This window comes from Micromys minutus (genome assembly GCF_963924665.1).
Source record: "Micromys minutus genome assembly, chromosome: 1".
Taxonomy (NCBI): Eukaryota; Metazoa; Chordata; class Mammalia; order Rodentia; family Muridae; genus Micromys; species Micromys minutus.
Genome location: NC_137969.1, coordinates 58,454,496 through 58,472,458, shown reverse-complemented (window position 1 = coordinate 58,472,458; position 17,963 = coordinate 58,454,496). Strand labels below are relative to the sequence as shown.

Genomic DNA, 17,963 nt, shown 5'->3' with positions numbered 1-17,963 from the left:
TAGCTGACCTATCTCTGCATTTACTTTTGTGTTCATTTTCTCCAGGTATTTAGTATCTAAGTACTTGTCCTTACCTATTGTCCATGGTCAGTGGATACTTCTTACTGGCTCCAGAATGGCTTGTAGCACAGTTAGATGATTCATTCAGCACATCTACAAATACTTAGTGTGCCTGTCCATGCCAAGTTCATGGTAGGTTTGGGAATGTAGTGTTTTTTCTGTATACACATTGAGTGTTCTTTTTCCAAAATGCTTAAGACCAGATGTATTTCAGGTTTCTCTTTCCCAGTATAGAGCTTCACCTTGTGTGTAGCATTTAGCTCAAAAGGATGACCTTGTTGGTTCTTTGAAACTATGGAGTTGCCTTATTATAGTGATCTAATGTTATTCTGCTTTATAGATGATGCTGTGGTGCTTAGCCTATTACAGAAATGATACTTGAAACTCTTAATGTCTTTATTCCTTCAAATGGGATCTCTAGCAGCGCAGAACTGAGTACCAAATTCTCTAGATCTTAATTTATAACTCTCTCAGGATCTTTCCTCATTTCAAATACTGCTAGATTTAAAGATTACCTTCAAAATATTTCTGACTTGTTTCCTTCAGTTTCTTTTACCTGCCAGTTGTTATATGGGGAAAAGGAAATTTTAAATCTTCTGTGTCTGTTGGTTTGTAATTAGTTTTTTTTTTTCATTTTTCTTATTAAACTTTACTTGACAGTTACATAGTAAAGAAATGAACAGATAAGCTAAATATTAAAGAATTAACATTAAAAAAGTAGTAAATGCAGTAACAAAGAAAACCAGTTAGTGTTCCTGTACTGTTACTTACTTTATTTATGACGTGTTACTACGTATTTCAGTGTGTACATGAAGATATTTGTTGCAGGTTATTGATCCTGTGGCTCCAAGGTATGTCGCATTGCTGAAGAAGGAAGTGATCCCAGTGAAAGTCCTGGACGCCCAGGAGGAGATGAAGGAAGTAGCCAGACACCCCAAGGTCGCCCTGCATTGTAACCGCTGTATTTCCTTCTGTCAGAGAGGAGCATGGCTTAGATATTTTCTGTTTCAGATTATTTGTCAAGATTTAATACCAATTGGAGCAAACCTTAGTGTGGATTTTGTACTGAAGTAATTTATTTTACTAGTAATGTCCAGCACATGACAGAACTGTTAGATTTAGTCAGCACTTACTTTCTGTTGTGTAGAGACAGATTATTAATGTGAGGAGAGAACTTTCTCTTCTTTCTTAAAGTCATTCTGAAGGTAAGATGCTGCAATTCATATTCCTAACTGTGTGGAAGCTATGGCAGTTCTTTCTTTGTTATTACACCATTGTCTTTCAGTCATTAGACTCAATAACATGGCAACGCGCACGCACACACACACACACACACACACACACACACACGGTTGTTAATAACTAAATGTAATAGTAAAATAAAACCCCTGCTGTTTTTAAAGTCCTGAAACCTCATTTGTTTCTTCATCATCTAAAGTAAACTTCATTATTATAAATCGCTACTTTTCAAACTCAGGCTGAAAATGAGATAAGACTATACTGCAGCAGTCCTCTTCCACATCAGCATGTCTGTTGTACCATCCTTGTTAGCTCAGGGTTTACAGTAGCGCTGGAGACACTTGATGGGCGTAGCTTTTCTGATGTTTCTAGGAGAGACGATCTCACAGCAGACTCCCCGTTTCCCTGGCTCTTAGATACTCGATACTATGCCCTTAGTCCTGAGATCAGTGGTTGCTTTAGACTAAGAAGCATTTGAAACATGCCGCCAGGTTAACTCTGTTGTAGTGATTGGGTTCAGTATCAGAGATAAGCTTCAGAGTGTGGGTGTTTTACATGGGTGTGTGCTGTTTAAATTCAGAGAAGAAATGGGAACTCAGGTAAAACTTGCCCTTCCTAGTTTGGCACAAACACAGAGAAGCTTTGTTTAAAGAGCACAGTGTGGGATGGAAGGATTTACATGCTGCACTCAGGGTTCAGTAGTGTGTTGTTTAACTCATATTCTGCTTTACTTTTGATCATTCAGAATCCTGATGTTGGTTTGAAGCCTGTATGGTATAGTCCCAAGGTTTTCATAGAAGGAGCCGACGCAGAGACTTTCTCAGAGGGTGAGATGGTCACATTTATAAACTGGGGCAACATCAACATTACTAGAATACACAAGTAAGAGTTTTACTTTTCAACCATGTTAAAAAAAATTCTTATTTTTATTTATGTATTAAACATCTACTTCAGACCCTGACTAAAGTCCTTGACACTGGTGCTGCTGACTAGTAAATTTTCCCAGGTGCAGACAATGACAGTTTGGTTTTTAGATTCATGTATTTTTATTTTACATGTGTATTATGCCTGCATGAATGTGTATGTGTACTGTGTGGGTGCTTAGTAGTCCCAGATACCAGAAGAGGAAATCAGATGATCTATAACTAGAATTATAGCTAGTTCTGAGCTGCTGTGTGCATGTTGAGAATTAGTTTAGACATACAAAAAATAGTTTGTTGTTTTGTTTGTTGGTAGTATCTAATCCAATGATTGCTGAAGGATCTTTTTAGATAGCATATTTTATATATGTAATTTTTATGTATTTTATTCTTAATCAAACATTTAAAGTAGTTTGGCCAGTGTTAATGATGAATTTTTCTTTCTAGTTAATATTGTTTGTAATAGGTTTATACTATGTTTAAGATTCATATAAGTTCTAAAATCTTAATTATGTAGTCACTAACATATACTTGCCAGTAATTGTTAACAAAAGCGTTGCAAGCTTATTGTGATTAATAGTCCAGGTGACTTTAAATTCCTGAGTGTGTTTGTTTTCAACAGATGTGTATAGATCTATGCTCCAGTGAGTTACTAGTATTCTCAATGTAATTTGTGGCATTCATATATTTAATGTTTGTCAGACATATGTTAAAAATTAGAATAGATGTTTGATTGGAATTTTTCCAAAGAGAATTCTTCATCTGTTTACTACAGAATAATAGTACACTTCTAGCAGTTTACTTTCTTCTTCTTTTTTTTTTTAATACTTTAAATCTTTTATAGAAATGCAGATGGAAAAATTATATCTCTGGATGCAAAATTGAATTTGGAAAACAAAGACTACAAGAAAACCACCAAGATCACTTGGCTTGCTGAGACCTCACATGCTCTCCCTATTCCAGCAGTCTGTGTCACTTATGAGCACTTGATTACAAAGCCAGTGTTAGGAAAAGACGAGGACTTCAAGCAGTATGTCAACAAAGACAGTAAGGTAACTGGAAGAAACTAGATCTCATCTTTTCTTACACAGACCTTAGCTTTGTGAAACCTAATTTTAGATGTTTTAGTTTCTTAGGTAAAATAGAAAGAGCTTGTAGAATTTATTTAATATAAAGATGTACCTGAGCTTGGTTGCTCACACCAGGAATCCCAGCATTTGGGAGGGTTAGGCAGGAAGACCGTGAGTTCATGGACAGCTTGGGCTACGTTGTAAAATTGTCTGGAAAAGCAGATAGCCTAGCATGTGCAAGGCCTTGGGTTGAGCTTCTATACCGAAACAAAATAAATCCAACAAAAACAAGCAAACAAAAAGGATGTAAAGAATAATGTTCACACTGCTCAGGGGTCACAAAGGGAAGCAAGATGACTTCTGTCACCAGGGTCTTGCAGCCTCAGAAGCTTTGGGATCTGCTGCACAACCCCCCACTCCTCAGTAATTTCACAGCATTCTAAAGGAAATATGTCCCCAGATTTACTGATGCATCAGGAGCCAACAGACACTGCAGAAATAATAAAACCATTACCTCAGAAATACAGGAGGAAACCTATGTTTCAAGATGAAATGGAATTTATCCAGCGTGGGGGTCCAGAGTGATCGTTGGAGCTGCTGCTTTCACCAGACAGAAGCTTTACAATAAAGGACTTCCACATTTCAAATGGAAAGTCATATATTAAGCAACCTTAATAAATATTTTGTAAGCAGAATGAAGTATAGAAACTCCACGTGGCCAAATGTATCTCCTATATTGTGTATCTTGGTCACAGCATAGCTTCCCCACAAGCTGACCTGGACATTTACTAAAGTCTACATTTTTAAATGCTAGCCCGTTAACTTAGTCTTGATTATGAAGTGTTAACCAGTGCCGAGCTATCAAAAGCACGTAGTATGTAAAATATAATAATAATAATGCTCACATTTTATAAATGACTGGTGAGACACAGTGAAGTTAGGTAACTTGCTTGAAGATATAGTAAAGAGTAAAGAGTAGAGGTGGATGCAAACCTTAGATCCTGCTCACAGGGCCTTTGAGTATTTCTGTAACTTCCAACTGCATTTCTTAGTATTCTAGGAGATTACTTACACAGGTTTCCTAGAGCTACTACAGACCATTAGTGTTACCTTAATGTGTGCTTGCCTGTAATCCTAGCATTCCTGAGGCAGAGGCAGGAAGATTGCTAGATCCAGGTTAGCCTTAGCCTCATGGTGAGATGTCTCAAATCAAAACAACGAATCAGAATACTCATTGTGCTCAGGAATCCTCTGGTTTCTGCCTCCTCAACACTGTGTCCATTCCCATACCAAGCATTTTTATGTGAGTTATGATGATCCCACTTGGGTTCTAGTGCTTTCAAAACAAAGGGTTTACTGAGTGAGCCAGTTCCCCAGCTCTCAAGTAGTAAACTTGCTTTAAATGAGCATATTGTAGCTGTTGGAATCCTGCTTGTATTTTACAGTTATCTAGTGTTCTTCACTGAGAAGTACGTTGATTCTATATTATTTTCATAGCATGAAGAACTAATGTTAGGAGATCCCTGCCTTAAGGATTTGAAAAAAGGAGACATCATACAATTGCAGAGGAGAGGATTCTTCATATGTGACCAGCCATATGAACCCGTTAGGTAAATATTTGTGGCCCTTTTGTGTTTGTTTTATGGTCTTAAGGATTGATCCTGAGGTTTGATAAGCAGGCACTCTACCTCAGCTGTCTGTTACTATGTGTGATAAATTTCTGCTGTTCGATTTGGCCTCCTATATTTAATACTTCAGACGAGTAATTAACAAGTAGTGCACACTAGGTGCTAATAAGTCATTTCTAAAGTGAAACAAGTCTCAGTTCCCTGTGGGATGTAACTCATAAGACCAAGCGCTGGAGGCAGCAAGATGTTGAAAACACCCCCCAGTCCCTAAATACTGGAAGTAACCTGTGGGCACAGGTTGATGGTACTTGATGTGGCTTTGTGCTGCTGTCACTCAGAGGAGCCAGAAGCACCCTTTACTCTTCACTATGCTGAGGGGGATCTTGCTCAGGACCAGATAGGTTAGACTCTCAGGTAGACCAGGCCCCCTTTAGATTAATACAGGAGAGATCAAAACCAAATAAATCATACCCACTCTTAGTTAAGTGGCATCACCACAAGAATGCACTGTGTGTGGTTTGAAAAGCATTAACTGTGTATCACTGAATCTATCCAGTAAACAGCTTTAATTGCTGTTTAGATAATTTTGTTCAAATAAACTTTTGGCTATTTTCTTTTTAGCCCATATAGTTGCAAAGAAGCTCCCTGCATCTTGATCTACATACCGGATGGGCACACAAAGGAGATGCCAACATCTGGATCAAAGGAAAAGACCAAAGTGGAAATCTCAAAAAAGGAGGTAAATACTTAAACAGAGACCTCAGAATCCCAGGGCTTAGAATGAATCTCTATTGTCCATTCCTGTAAGATTTTAAAACATTTGGAGAGCACAATTTTTAAAAAAGTAATTTTATTATACCAAAAACTAAGACAGCCTAGACTAACAACATTTGGTGGACAACCCCACTCCCTGCAGTAGATCCTGTCTCCTACCCTTTCTCTCTCTCTCTCTCTCTCTCTCTCTCTCTCTCTCTCTCCCTCTCCCTCTCCCTCTCCCTCTCCCTCTCCCTCTCAATTTTTTTTTACAGTTCAGATTTTTAAAAAATATTTATTTATTATATATAAGTACACTGTAGCTGTCTTCAGACACACCAGAAGAGGGCATCTGATCTCATTACAGATGGCTGTGAGCCACCATGTGGTTGCTGGGAATTGAACTCAGGACCTCTGGAAGAGCAGCCAGTGCTCTTAACTACTGAGCCATCTCTCCAGCCCCTTTGTACTTTTCTATCCCAACTACTATAGAAGAGCTCTCTCCTGCCATTAGAGTTCTGAAAAGAGGAAAGGAAAAAAAAGGAAGTAGGGTAATGTTGGCAGTCAGAAGAGTCTATTTGCCCTTAAAAGGTGGATGTGAATGTTTTGTGTTTTGTTTTCATCTTAGAAGACTGGGAGTGAGGTAGGACCCCTGCCTGCTGTCTGGTTTAGGAGGCTCGTTGTAGATGAAGATGCATGTCTTGTTCTCTTTTTGCAGAGTGTGGATGTGGAGATGGTGACACAGGAGGGCAGGGGGAAAAGGATGTCCAGAGATTGTCAGATGTCCTTGATCATGACTTCTTAATGTCTCAGAGAATTTTTAGTGTCACCCTCAGCCAAATGAATTCCCAATAAAATACTTCTATCTTAATTATTTAGTAGCTATTTGAAAAACTTATACATACACATTGAAATTTTTAAGTGTCATTCTAAAAATGTTTTGTTTTTAAACATTATTATTCCTAAAATGATATACTAACTGAAAGAAAAAATAATATTTCTATTTTCTTGAACCTTGGACTCAGATTGTATATTATGGTTATATCCTAATTGTACGTGCTGTGCTCACTTCCTGACCTTGGTCACAAGTCACAATTTTTCACAAGTATTTGCTCTTTAGACACAGCAACTGTGCAAAGCAGAGCATTTTCCTCAGATGGAGTATAACTCAACTGCTGTGAGCTAGTAACACAGTGTGACAAATGTCGAGCATGCTGTTTTGTTTTCCTTGGATTATTTAAAATGTCCCATAGTGTTTCTGTGAACTTGCTGACACCTTTGGATATTGTAATACAGGCGGGATCCATCAAAGACATGGGCAATGATACAAGGTTATATTGGTGGTGTGATCAGGTTTGATCCAACAAGAGCTAGGGAAGGACAATAGGAGGTAGATACAGGATGTGTAATTGGGATAAAGCAGTAACTTCTGGGTTTGTCTTGGTTAATTGGGTAAATAAATAACCTGAGGCAGGGAAGACAGAAACATAGTTCATTAGAAGAGGAAAGCTTGGAACTCTTCATAGTGAGGATAGTATACTACACTTTGAACTGATTTGAACAGACTAAAATCTCTGAGTTCATCCAGAAGGAAAGAGAAAAGAGAAGAAACTGTTTCAGTGGTGGCATCCCTGTGTCTGTTCTTGTGTAATTGGTCATACACCAGTAACTTCAAACTTTGGCTTCCTCCATTCCCACCCCTTTCTTGGTCAAAAGTCACATACTTGGGATCACTTTGAGGTCTCATAGTGCTAGGTAAGTGGTCTACCACTGAGCTGTGTGTCCTGAGCCTAGGGTCTTGGAGATGTTTACAGATGGTTTATTTATATAGCTCATATATTGTTAAAATTTTAATTTTTATATAGTTGTTTTAGCTGCACATAAGCCTGTATCATTTGTCTGTCTGGTGCTCACAGAGACCAGAGATAGTATCAGATTCCCTGGAACTTACAGATGGTTGTCAGCAGCCATGTGGGTCCTAGGTGGAACCCAAATCCTCTCGGGCAGTTGGTGTTTTTAGCCTTTCCAGCCACATATTTATGCATGTATTAGTTATTAAACTAAAAATTAAAAGTATTTGTTTACTTAAGGTGTTTTGTTTTGTTTTTGGGTTTTTTTTTTTTTTTTTTTTTTTTTTTTTTTTTTGAGCTAGAATTTGAACATGTTGCCTGGGTTGGCTAAACTAGCCATCCTCTATCCCTTTTTCCTGGTGCCATGTTTATGAGAGTATGTGACCATGCCTGGTGCCTGGCTTGGTGAAGTGAGAACATTTTTTTTTTTAAATTGCTAATTCACTTAAAATAACAGTCTAATTAAAATTAAAATCCAGTTGATGTTAATATAAATAACTTTTTTGGTTTGGTGCAGGGGTAAGGGATGGAGGGAGACAAAGGCAGAATCTCATGATATATTCCAGGCTGGCCTTGAATTAGTTAGCTAAGTAATTCATGGTTGTCTTGAATTTGTCATCCTGCCTCAGCTTCCTGAGTGCTAGGATTGCAGTATATATCAGCATGCCAGGTTTCAGAAGCAATGCTTTTTTTTATGAAAAATAACTTTTCCAGAGCAACTTGCTCTTAGAGGAGCTGTGTCATTTGAATGTTTACAAATCCTTTTGTTGTTATTGTTTCTGGGGGTGGGATGGGGCACAATTGGCTTTGTTTTGAGATAGGTTATAACTGTAGTCTTGACTGGTCTAGAACTCACTGTGTAAATCAGGCTGGCCTTGAACTCCAAGTGATCTTCCTGCTGGAATTAAAAGCTTATGTCCCTACACCCAATTTGCAGATCCCTTTAGTGTCTTAAGCACCTCTGAGAACATGAACCAAACACCCATTAAGAGAATGATACCACAAAAGGCAAATTATACCTTAGTGTAGTATTACAATGAGAATTTCTGTGGCCTTCCAGACCCTCTTAGAAGGGACTGCAGAAACTCTTGAGATCTGTCTACTGGTCCCTCACTTGTCCCACGTGGTGTACCCAACTCTTACCCACAGCCTCTGAGAGGCACTGATGTTATAGTAAGTGCTTTTGAATGTCTTTCGTACTAAAAGTAATGGGGCTGATATTGAAGAATGTAGACTTAATACAAAACATGAAGATCTTCCTTGGTGTCATTTAGATCATAGCTATGACCACCATAGGCTAAACTGAGCTGAACATCTAAAGTAATTCATTCACCTGGGTACCAATGATGGTGGCTCTGTGATAGACACGGCCTCCAGAGTATGGAGGCTGCTTATGTTAGTTGCTCAGACCTACAGAAGTGATGGTCTGCAAGAAAAGAAGTAAAACAACAAAAAATCAGAAGACAAAGGAGAGGTAGCGTTGCCTTTGTGTTGAGCCTGGAAGATCTCACAGTCAAGTCAGCTATACACTATTGAGAAGACAGTTAAAAGCTTGCCCACATTCAGGGGAACAAAGAGACCCACTTTTAGGTGGAAGGAATTTTAAAGAATGGGTATGGTAGAAACCACAAACCCTAAAACAAATTTAAGTACAGTTGATCATCAATATTGAAGTGAGAGATTTCTGCAGTCTTAGTGGTTTCCTTTTGGTGTATTTCTTGGAGATTTTTGCCTCCAGTAGAAACTGTTACTATCAACATTGAAATCTGACCTAGGGCTTTTTGAAGCATGGGGTGTGTGTGGGGGGGGGGGTCTCATAGAGTTCTTTGCTGATAAGTAAATTGAGACTTACCTCAGTTTTTAAAGAATGTTAATGGAAATGCTGAAGGAAGACTTTTTACAGATTTATTTATATTTTTCATCAGCCTAAATGGGTTAAACATACATAACCGTTCTCTTATTTTTTTAAATATTTATTTATTATATATAAGTACACTGTAGCTGTCTTCAGACACACCAGACTTGGGCATCTTATCCTATTACAGATGGTTGTGAGCCACCATGTGGTTGCTAGGATTTGAGCTCCGGACCTCTGGAAGAGCAGTCAGTGTTCCTAACGCCGAGCCATCTCTCCAGCCCCATACTTAACCTTTCTAATAGCATACATGATGATTTTATGTTGAATCTTTGTTATGTGTTATAATGGTGACTTATTCTTGAGCTGAATGGCTGTATTATACTTTGGTCTCCTAAAGATAAAGATAGAGGTTCCTGTGGAATCCTCTCACTCCCCCAGGTTTTTTGATGGTGAGACTGCGCAGTGACTATCTGCTTTCCTCTCCCTTTGTCTACTGCTGCCATAGCTGTGGGATAAGGTTTTTAAGTGTGAGCTGATTCATCTGAGCTTTTGAAGGAATTGAAATTCAAAGTTTTTGTGAAATACAATGAAATAGTGTTATAAAGGCTTGTGATGGTTTAATTTGAGCTAATACTTTACTTTTGGCTTCCTGCTTCTGTAGACAAGCTCTGCTCCTAAAGAAAGACCAGCGCCTGCTGTGAGTGCTCCCTGTGCTACAGCTGAGGATTCCTCCGTCCTCTATAGCAGAGTGGCAGTTCAAGGGGATGTGGTTCGTGAACTGAAAGCCAAGAAAGCATCAAAGGAAGATATAGATGCAGCTGTGAAGCAGCTTTTGGCTTTGAAAGCTGAGTATAAAGAGAAAACTGGGCAGGAATATAAACCTGGGAACCCCCCTACTGCAGCAGTACAGACTGTCTGTACGAAGTCACCATCAAACACTGCGGAAAATACATCTTTATACAATAAAGTTGCTGCCCAAGGGGAAGTGGTCCGAAAGCTGAAAGCTGAAAAGGCTCCTAAGGTCAGTGTGAGGGAGTCAAGAGTGCAGTAGCATAAGCAAGCCTGTGAGTTTTGACTGTTTGAACATTGTCACTTCTCCCATGAAACAGGTTCTAGGCTCCCTGTTTAAACATTTTGAGCTAGAAATCATTTATTACTGCCTACCATGTGCCCAAACTGAAAATAAACTTAAGAGCTGAGGCTGGAGAAATGATTCGTTGGTTAAGTATGCATACTGCTTTTGCAGAACATCTAAAATTGGCTTCCGGTACCCATGTCAGGCCTTTCACAGCTCTCTAACCAGCTCCAGGAAGATCCAGTGTCCCTGTCTCAGTGTGCAGCTGTACTCATGCACATGCCTATCCATAGATGCATATACGTACAAACATACATGCATACATACAATAAACAGAAAAATCTTTTTAAAATGAAAAAACATTTAAGTGTTTAAAAAAAATAAAACCTCACAGTTCATAGAGGTGAGGGACATTGTGATGTGAGTGTAACTTGTGTGATACATTTGAGTAGTTAGGCGTATTTGTACCCCAGACTAATGCGGAAGGGGAAGGCAGTTCATAAAGGGTATGTAAAATACTCCTTGTAGGCTGGGGTACCACTCTAAAAAAAAAAAAAAAAAAAGTTTTTTAGAACAAGGTCTAAAACTAGAACTTATATAGATAGACTGGCCTTGAATTCAAAGAGATTTATCTGCCTCGCCTTCCAGGTTTATACACCTAAGCCAGCACACCTAAAGGTATCTCTCATTTAGAAACTGTGTTTAATAGGCATGAAGCTTGGAGTAATCTCCAGCATCTCACACACGCACATATATATTCCTGAAGAAATAAAAGCCTTTACAGAGGATAGAGTTCACAGAGGCATTGACTGTGAACCTGAGATTCTTGGCCCTATGTGCATTAGAAGTTTTAGAAGTCTTGTTAAAACACAAGGACCAAGGCCTCTCTTTTTATGCTTCAGGAAATACAGGGTATGCAGAAATACATCCTGCTTTTTGTATTGCTATGTTTTTCATCTCTGACCAAACAACCTGTCGGCAATACAAAGGAGAAAGGCTGTTCTCACAACTCAGGTATGTAGTTTATCATAGGTCAGGATGGAGGCGAGAGTATCTCAGATATCTGGTGATGGAATTTATTTACGTTATTCATAGACTAGGAAGCAAAGAAAGGAGATAAAGGCACTGACCTGGCATTCTGTGCCTCCTGTCTCTGGGATGGTGATACCCATCTCAGCATACATTTCCTTCAGTTAATCCTCTCTGCACCAAAGGTGTTTCTACTAGGTGATTCTAAATGCAGTTAAGTCAGCAATGAAGAGTAAGTAACCTTTACAATGTTTTAGTTGTGTCCAAATAGTTCAGGCTGTGCTGCTGCCAGCCCAGGGATGGAAGAGAACCACCATGTCTGGCTTGGGTTTGTTTTGTTGTTTGTTTATATGGCAAATATCCTGATTTTCTCTGGTCAAAAGTTTTTTGACACATGCCATCAGCTACCTAATCAATCACAGAACAGAATCATGTGACTCACCCACCCATCCTTTGAACGGCCCTGAAGATAGCATAGGGTTTTAAACAGGCCATTGAACTTGCCTGTGAGACATCAGCCTGGATGTGTTCTTGGCACCCATCCGGGAGAGTCACAGTTTGGGGAATAGACTAGGAAAGGGTTAGGGACAGGTGGGATGTGCAGTTCAGGAGATAGAAGAGTAAGGATCAAAGGTGAGTCAACATTTCAGAGGCAGGCACAGGCTCATGAGCTCTGTGTCGTTCTGCATGTTCAGGCAATGTCTGATCCTTCCAGTTGCAGCACAGGCACAGATAGCTATTTTTAAATTTAAAAAAGTTACATTCATTCATTATGTAGTTTCTGAATGAGTTTTTTTAAAGACAGTAACCATAATGACCATTATGAAGCACTGAACTTTAGATCCTGCAGCCAGTTTAGCAAACTATGAAATGTTAATAAAATTCTGCCGGCCATAGTCAGTGCTCTGTGTTGTTTCTGTCTGTCCCATGCTGTGGAGTTGGGAAGTTGAGGTTGAGACTCAGAGACTGACCCCTGCCCAAGAGTGGAGGGTTTTGCAAAAAAACTGGGCTCTGCTCTGCCGTGCTATCTGGTGGAGTCATGACTTCTTTGGAGATATTTCTTACAGGGGTTTTTACTGATTCACATAAACATGGATTTCTAATTAGACAGTATTTTTAAAGATTCTGTGATCTTTTAATTTGCTAATGTCAATATCTTCTAAACAAGGGCCACAGGCTTTAAAATTCCCACTCCTTCAGCTGGAAACATTGCTTGTCATGATTCACATTGCCTCCTACCCACCAAGTTCAAACCTCTGCTAGGGAGTTGTATATTATGAATGTGTGTGGTTATCCCTTGCTTATGTGTGCTAAAGAGAATGTCTTAGCTGTTTTGAAAAGTTCTCTTAGTATTTAAATAGCTAAGGGAACTAGATTTTTCTTGATGGTCCTACCATTCTCTATGTTGAAATGTGTCCACCTAGTGGCTGCTGCAGAAATAGCATTTCACATGTATTTATATTCTAAATCAGCAGAGATGAGCGCTATTTTTCCATATTCTCCCAGTCTTGAATTATAATCTTAAGCTCACTTTTTAATAGCCTAGATTCAGCCTGAAACCTTCAGAGAACTTTTGTATGGGTTGTTTGCATCATTAGTTCACATCAATGACTATCTAAAATTTTATTTTTATAGTTGTATTTCATAAGCTCAAAACAATCTTGGTCCATTAGGAGCTTAACATCTATTAGCTCTGGTGGCTCACAATCGTCTGTAATGGGGATCCGATGTCCTCTTCTGGTATGTCTGAAGACAGCTACAGTGTACTCATTTACATAAAATAGGTAAATCTTTTAAAAAGAAAAAAAAAGAAAGTGAACTGTTGACCTCTATCAGATAAGAAAACCAGAGAGTGTACAGAGCTCTCATTTAAAGTAGCATAGTATTTCCATGTTGTCTGCTCGTGTTCTTCCATGTATTTGTGTGCCAAGAATCCTCTCTGGTTTCCTTATGGTACCTACCCAATACACTAAATAGTTGTCCTGTTTAAGAAATAATAATGAGATGTCTGTACATTTTGAAAATAGAGCAGTGTTTTGCCACATGCATCTTTTAATACAGAAGAAGATATATTTTGATCAATTGAATCTTTAAAAGGTTTTCGTACAAAGAAATTATTAGTCCAACTTGTTTTCTTTCCCCACTCGAGATTTTTTTTTTTTTTTTTTTGGGTGAGGGTGTGTAATATGATGCAGTTGTTTGTTTACAAATATTTTATCTTTTGAGTACTTGGATCTCTGGATATAGATGGCTAAGTATATTTTGATGATGATCTAATTCTTTGAAATGACATTGAAATACTGAGATATTTCTCTTTCTCTATATTTTCAGGCTAAAGTAAATGAAGCTGTAGAATGCTTACTGTCCCTGAAAGCTGAGTATAAAGAAAAAACTGGGAAGGATTATGTACCTGGCCAACCCCCAGCATCTCAGAACTCACATTCAAATCCTGTCAGCAATGCTGGACCTGCTGGATCAGAGAAACCAGAAGCCAAACTGCTGTTTGACAGAGTGGCTTGTCAAGGAGAAGTAGTTCGAAAACTGAAAGCTGAGAAGGCCTCTAAGGTCAGTGTGGGTTTTCTCTGTGTGGCTCTGTTTTTCACATAGCTGTGCATATCTTGTGACTGCTGTCAGGACAGTGAGCACATCACACTGATCATCTGTTTCCTGCTGCTCTAGGCTCGTTTTGTCTCTTTTATAACCTTTTATTTTTTTAGTGCATTTTAACCTTTTGTGTCTACAAACTGTTGCCATTAATTAATTGTTCATCAGCCTCGTAATTCTGGGTGTGGCATTTGTAACTTGCATTGACTGATGTCCTCTTTTTTCCCCTTTGTTACCCTGAAGGACCAGGTGGACTCAGCTGTACAAGAACTCCTTCAGCTGAAGGCACAGTACAAGTCACTGACAGGAATTGAGTATAAACCTGTGTCTGCTTCTGGGGCAGAAGACAAAGATAAGAAGAAGAAAGAAAAAGAAAATAAATCTGAAAAGCAGAATAAGCCTCAGAAACAAAATGGTGGCCAAGGGAAAGACTCTTCTAAAAGCCAAGGCAGCGGGCTGTCGTCAGGTGGAGCAGGAGAAGGGCAAGGGCCCAAGAAACAGACCAGGTGCTAAAACATGTTTCTGAATGAATTCAGTTCTAAAGAGATTTTGTTGTTAACGTTTGCAAATGTTGGTTTATTATCATCAAGACAAAATGCTCATATTCCAGTGTCAGCAGATAACTTCTATTTAATGTTAGAAATAGGTAGCATATCATCTGCCCACTTTAGACTTTCAGAAGCCATTGTGCTTTTCCACCTGTCATTTCCCCCACTAGGAAAATGAATTGGTCACCACCGTCACATGCTGAGTATCTGTTTTACTGTTCTGTTGCTATGAAGAGATACCATGACCAGAGCAGTTTACAGAATAGTTAGTTGGGTGCTTATGGTTTCAGAGCATTAGAATCCATGACCATCTTGGCAGGGAACATGGCACCATCTTGGCAGGGAGCATGTCAGCAGGCAGGCAGGCACTGGAGCAGAGGAGTAGGAGCTGAGAGCTTACTTCCTGATCTGCCTACCATGGGCTTTTGAAATCTCAGAGCCCAACCCCAGTGACACACTTCTTCCAACAAGATCACACCTTCTAGTCCTTCCTAAACAGTTTACCAACTGAGAACCAAACTTGCAAATATTTGAGTCTCTGGTATGCTCAGCCTTTGAAGCCTAGACAAACAGTGCAGAGTGTAGAAAGCTCTGAAGTCTGAAGCAATTGTGTTCTCAGATATACTGGGTAAGGGATACTAAGCTAGTGCTAGTGTGTCTATTGAGAGGACAGCTATAAATGTATATATGTACATGTTCTTTTCAGCAGCAGCTTAAAGACATAGCTTTGTGGGCTTTTTTCTTCAAGTAGAAGTTTTTCATAAAAATTTTGTCCCCAAGACAATTTTGAAGTTGGCAATTTAAATATAAGACAGCTGGTTTAAAAACCAAACAGAAATGTATGTCCTTTTCAATGTTTTTCTGTCTGTTTGAACAGTGTGACAAAGCTTCCTGTCATGGTGGTTTGGATTTTAGATTTTTTTTAGCTATATACCAAATTTAGCTGCCTCCCATGTTCATGTACCATTTCCTTAGAGAACACGGAAGCTACGCCTGGTTTTATGTATTGACTCAGCACAGTAAAAGTATAGGATGGTTGGCAAGAGGTTAGAGCTTCTCTCTTTCCGTCACGCTCTGACTGCTATGTAACCTCCCAAGTTTGACAATAGAGAAAAGAGAATGAAACTGTAAATACACTAAAAACCTAATGCCATACAACATCCCTTGCCAACTGGAAAAGATGTGCTTGGTATAGAACACAGTGGAACCACGCTTCCCCATGTAGCTCAGGCCTGCCTTGGACTCAGTCTTTCTGCCTCAACATTGCTTATAGATGTGCACAGCCCCATGCCCAACAAAGGTCGAGGCTTTGAGGAAAGAAGTATTGTCTGGATTAGGAATTGAGGGGTGGGTAGGAAATCTAGGACCAAAGAACTTCTAGGCAAGTATTGTACCAAATTCCAGTTATAGTGCTGAATTAGTTAAGGTTTTTGTTTGTTTGTTTAATTTAAATGCCACTTTTACAAACATTCACCTCTTGCATTCTCTGTATAGTGCATATTCACTTACATTCATTTATGTATGTTTAGTGGGTGGCTGCTGTTGTTTTTACTTTTTACATTAATTTCAATGAGACACTGATCTTTTTAGCTGTTAATATCACCTATGTTGAGATTAGCAAAGTTTTTTTTTTATAGCAAATATATTTTAATTAAAGAATTTTTGTTTAAAAACAAATAAGTAAAAGTCTTCTTTAAAAATCATAGTTCTAAACAGGTTTGGCCTTGGCAGTTTTCATAGATAACATCTGGCCAACTTCTGAAGAGCTGTTTTAATGCTTGTACTTGCCCACACCCATGATCTCAGGACTTCTGAGACAGGCAGGAAGACTGCTACAAGTTTGGGCCATTCTGATGTGCACATCAAATTACAGCCAAGCAGGGGCTGAATAGTAAAATCCTTGCTGTGTTAAAAAAAAAAAAAAAACAAAGGTTAAATTGTTTCTAGGTTAAAAACATTATTATGGAAATGAATATAAAAAGATGCAAATATAGAAGTGACTGAAAATTATGAAAACTCCCCTAAGCTTACAGTCTTATTTTCAGTTTAACCTGCTGTGGCTTGAATGTATCCCCAAAGTCCCAGTTCATAGAGATAATAATATCTAATGGTGGAGCCTTTCAGTGAGGAATCACATGAGCTGAAGTTGAAAGAAAGGGTCTTGTGGTGTAATGGTTTTCCAACAATCACCCAGCAGCTTCCTAGTGTCCTGCTGTGTCCTGTCTTGCTCAACCCCAGGTATGCCTTTAGAGGGCCCTCCCCATCCCAGGACTGATGCTGATACCAAGCAGCATCAAGTCCAAACAAGTTCTGTTTTTTAGATTACTTGATCTCAGTATTTTTTTATGAAAAATAGAAAACGAACTAAGACACAGCCTAAAACCAGTTGCCAAATAAAGGATTTATGTTTCCTTTTTGTGTATCTGCAGACTGGGTCTTGAAGCAAAAAAGGAAGAAAATCTTGCTGAATGGTACTCCCAAGTGAGTATGCCTTCAGTTGGCTTTTATGTTAACATTTCTCAATTCTCAAGTTTGGTTTTGTGTTCAGATTCTAAAGTCTAGGGAGAAAGGTAGTTATAAATAATGTGATTCCCCCGCCGTGTGTGTGTGTGTGTGTGTGTGTGTGTGTGTGTGTGTGTGTGTGTGTGTGTAAGAATATGCATTTACATGTGTATGTGCATATGTGCATAAGTATATGTGGAGGCCAGAAGACAACCTTGGGTGTTACCTTCAGAAAGGCCTTTTGCCTCCTCAAAGACAGATCTCCCTTTGACCTGACCTTACCAATCAGGCTAGGCCATGGCCAGTGGACCCCAGAGACCCCCTTGTCTGCTTTTTCCTCCTCCTCCAGCATTGAAAGCACAAGAGCACCTCTTACACCACCACACCTGACATTTTAGCAGTCTCGGGATCAGTCTTCACCTGTGCAAGGCAGACATTTTACCTATTCCTGTGCATCTCCCATTATAAAAGCTATCATGTCAGGTGTGGTGGCACACCCATGTAACCCCAGCACTTGGAAGATGACAGCAAGAGAATTTGAGTTCCAGGTTAGCTGGCCTACATAGGGAAACTGTCTTAAAGTAAAAAATAAAAATTAAAAAAAGGCTGAAGATATAGCTCAGTGATAAGTCTGCAGACTTTAGAGTCCTGTATTGTCTGTCCTTGTAGGAAAATCTGTTTTCCCTCCACATTAAGGAGGGTGTTCCCAAGCTGAGCGTAATGGTATATATAGCCTGCAAGAGACTATCCTCTTCTAAGAGTGAGTTCCAGGGCTACCCAGAGGAGCCCTTATTTATTTTGAAAAACCCAAATAAACAAGTAAATGA

General features: G+C 39.1%; 1 protein-coding gene across 1 annotated transcript in view; it reads left to right on the top strand.

The window, feature by feature from the left end:
- The window catches only part of EPRS1 (glutamyl-prolyl-tRNA synthetase 1), a 63,993-nt gene that overhangs the window by 29,840 nt on the left and 16,190 nt on the right, over positions 1–17,963 (top strand). The window contains exons 13-21 of the mRNA XM_080930570.1: positions 889–999; positions 2,045–2,181; positions 3,064–3,271; positions 4,787–4,899; positions 5,539–5,656; positions 10,040–10,399; positions 13,814–14,047; positions 14,330–14,592; positions 17,064–17,115. Coding sequence (XP_080786696.1) covers positions 889–999; positions 2,045–2,181; positions 3,064–3,271; positions 4,787–4,899; positions 5,539–5,656; positions 10,040–10,399; positions 13,814–14,047; positions 14,330–14,592; positions 17,064–17,115 — 1,596 coding nt within the window. The remainder of the gene's footprint in view (positions 1–888; positions 1,000–2,044; positions 2,182–3,063; positions 3,272–4,786; positions 4,900–5,538; positions 5,657–10,039; positions 10,400–13,813; positions 14,048–14,329; positions 14,593–17,063; positions 17,116–17,963) is intronic.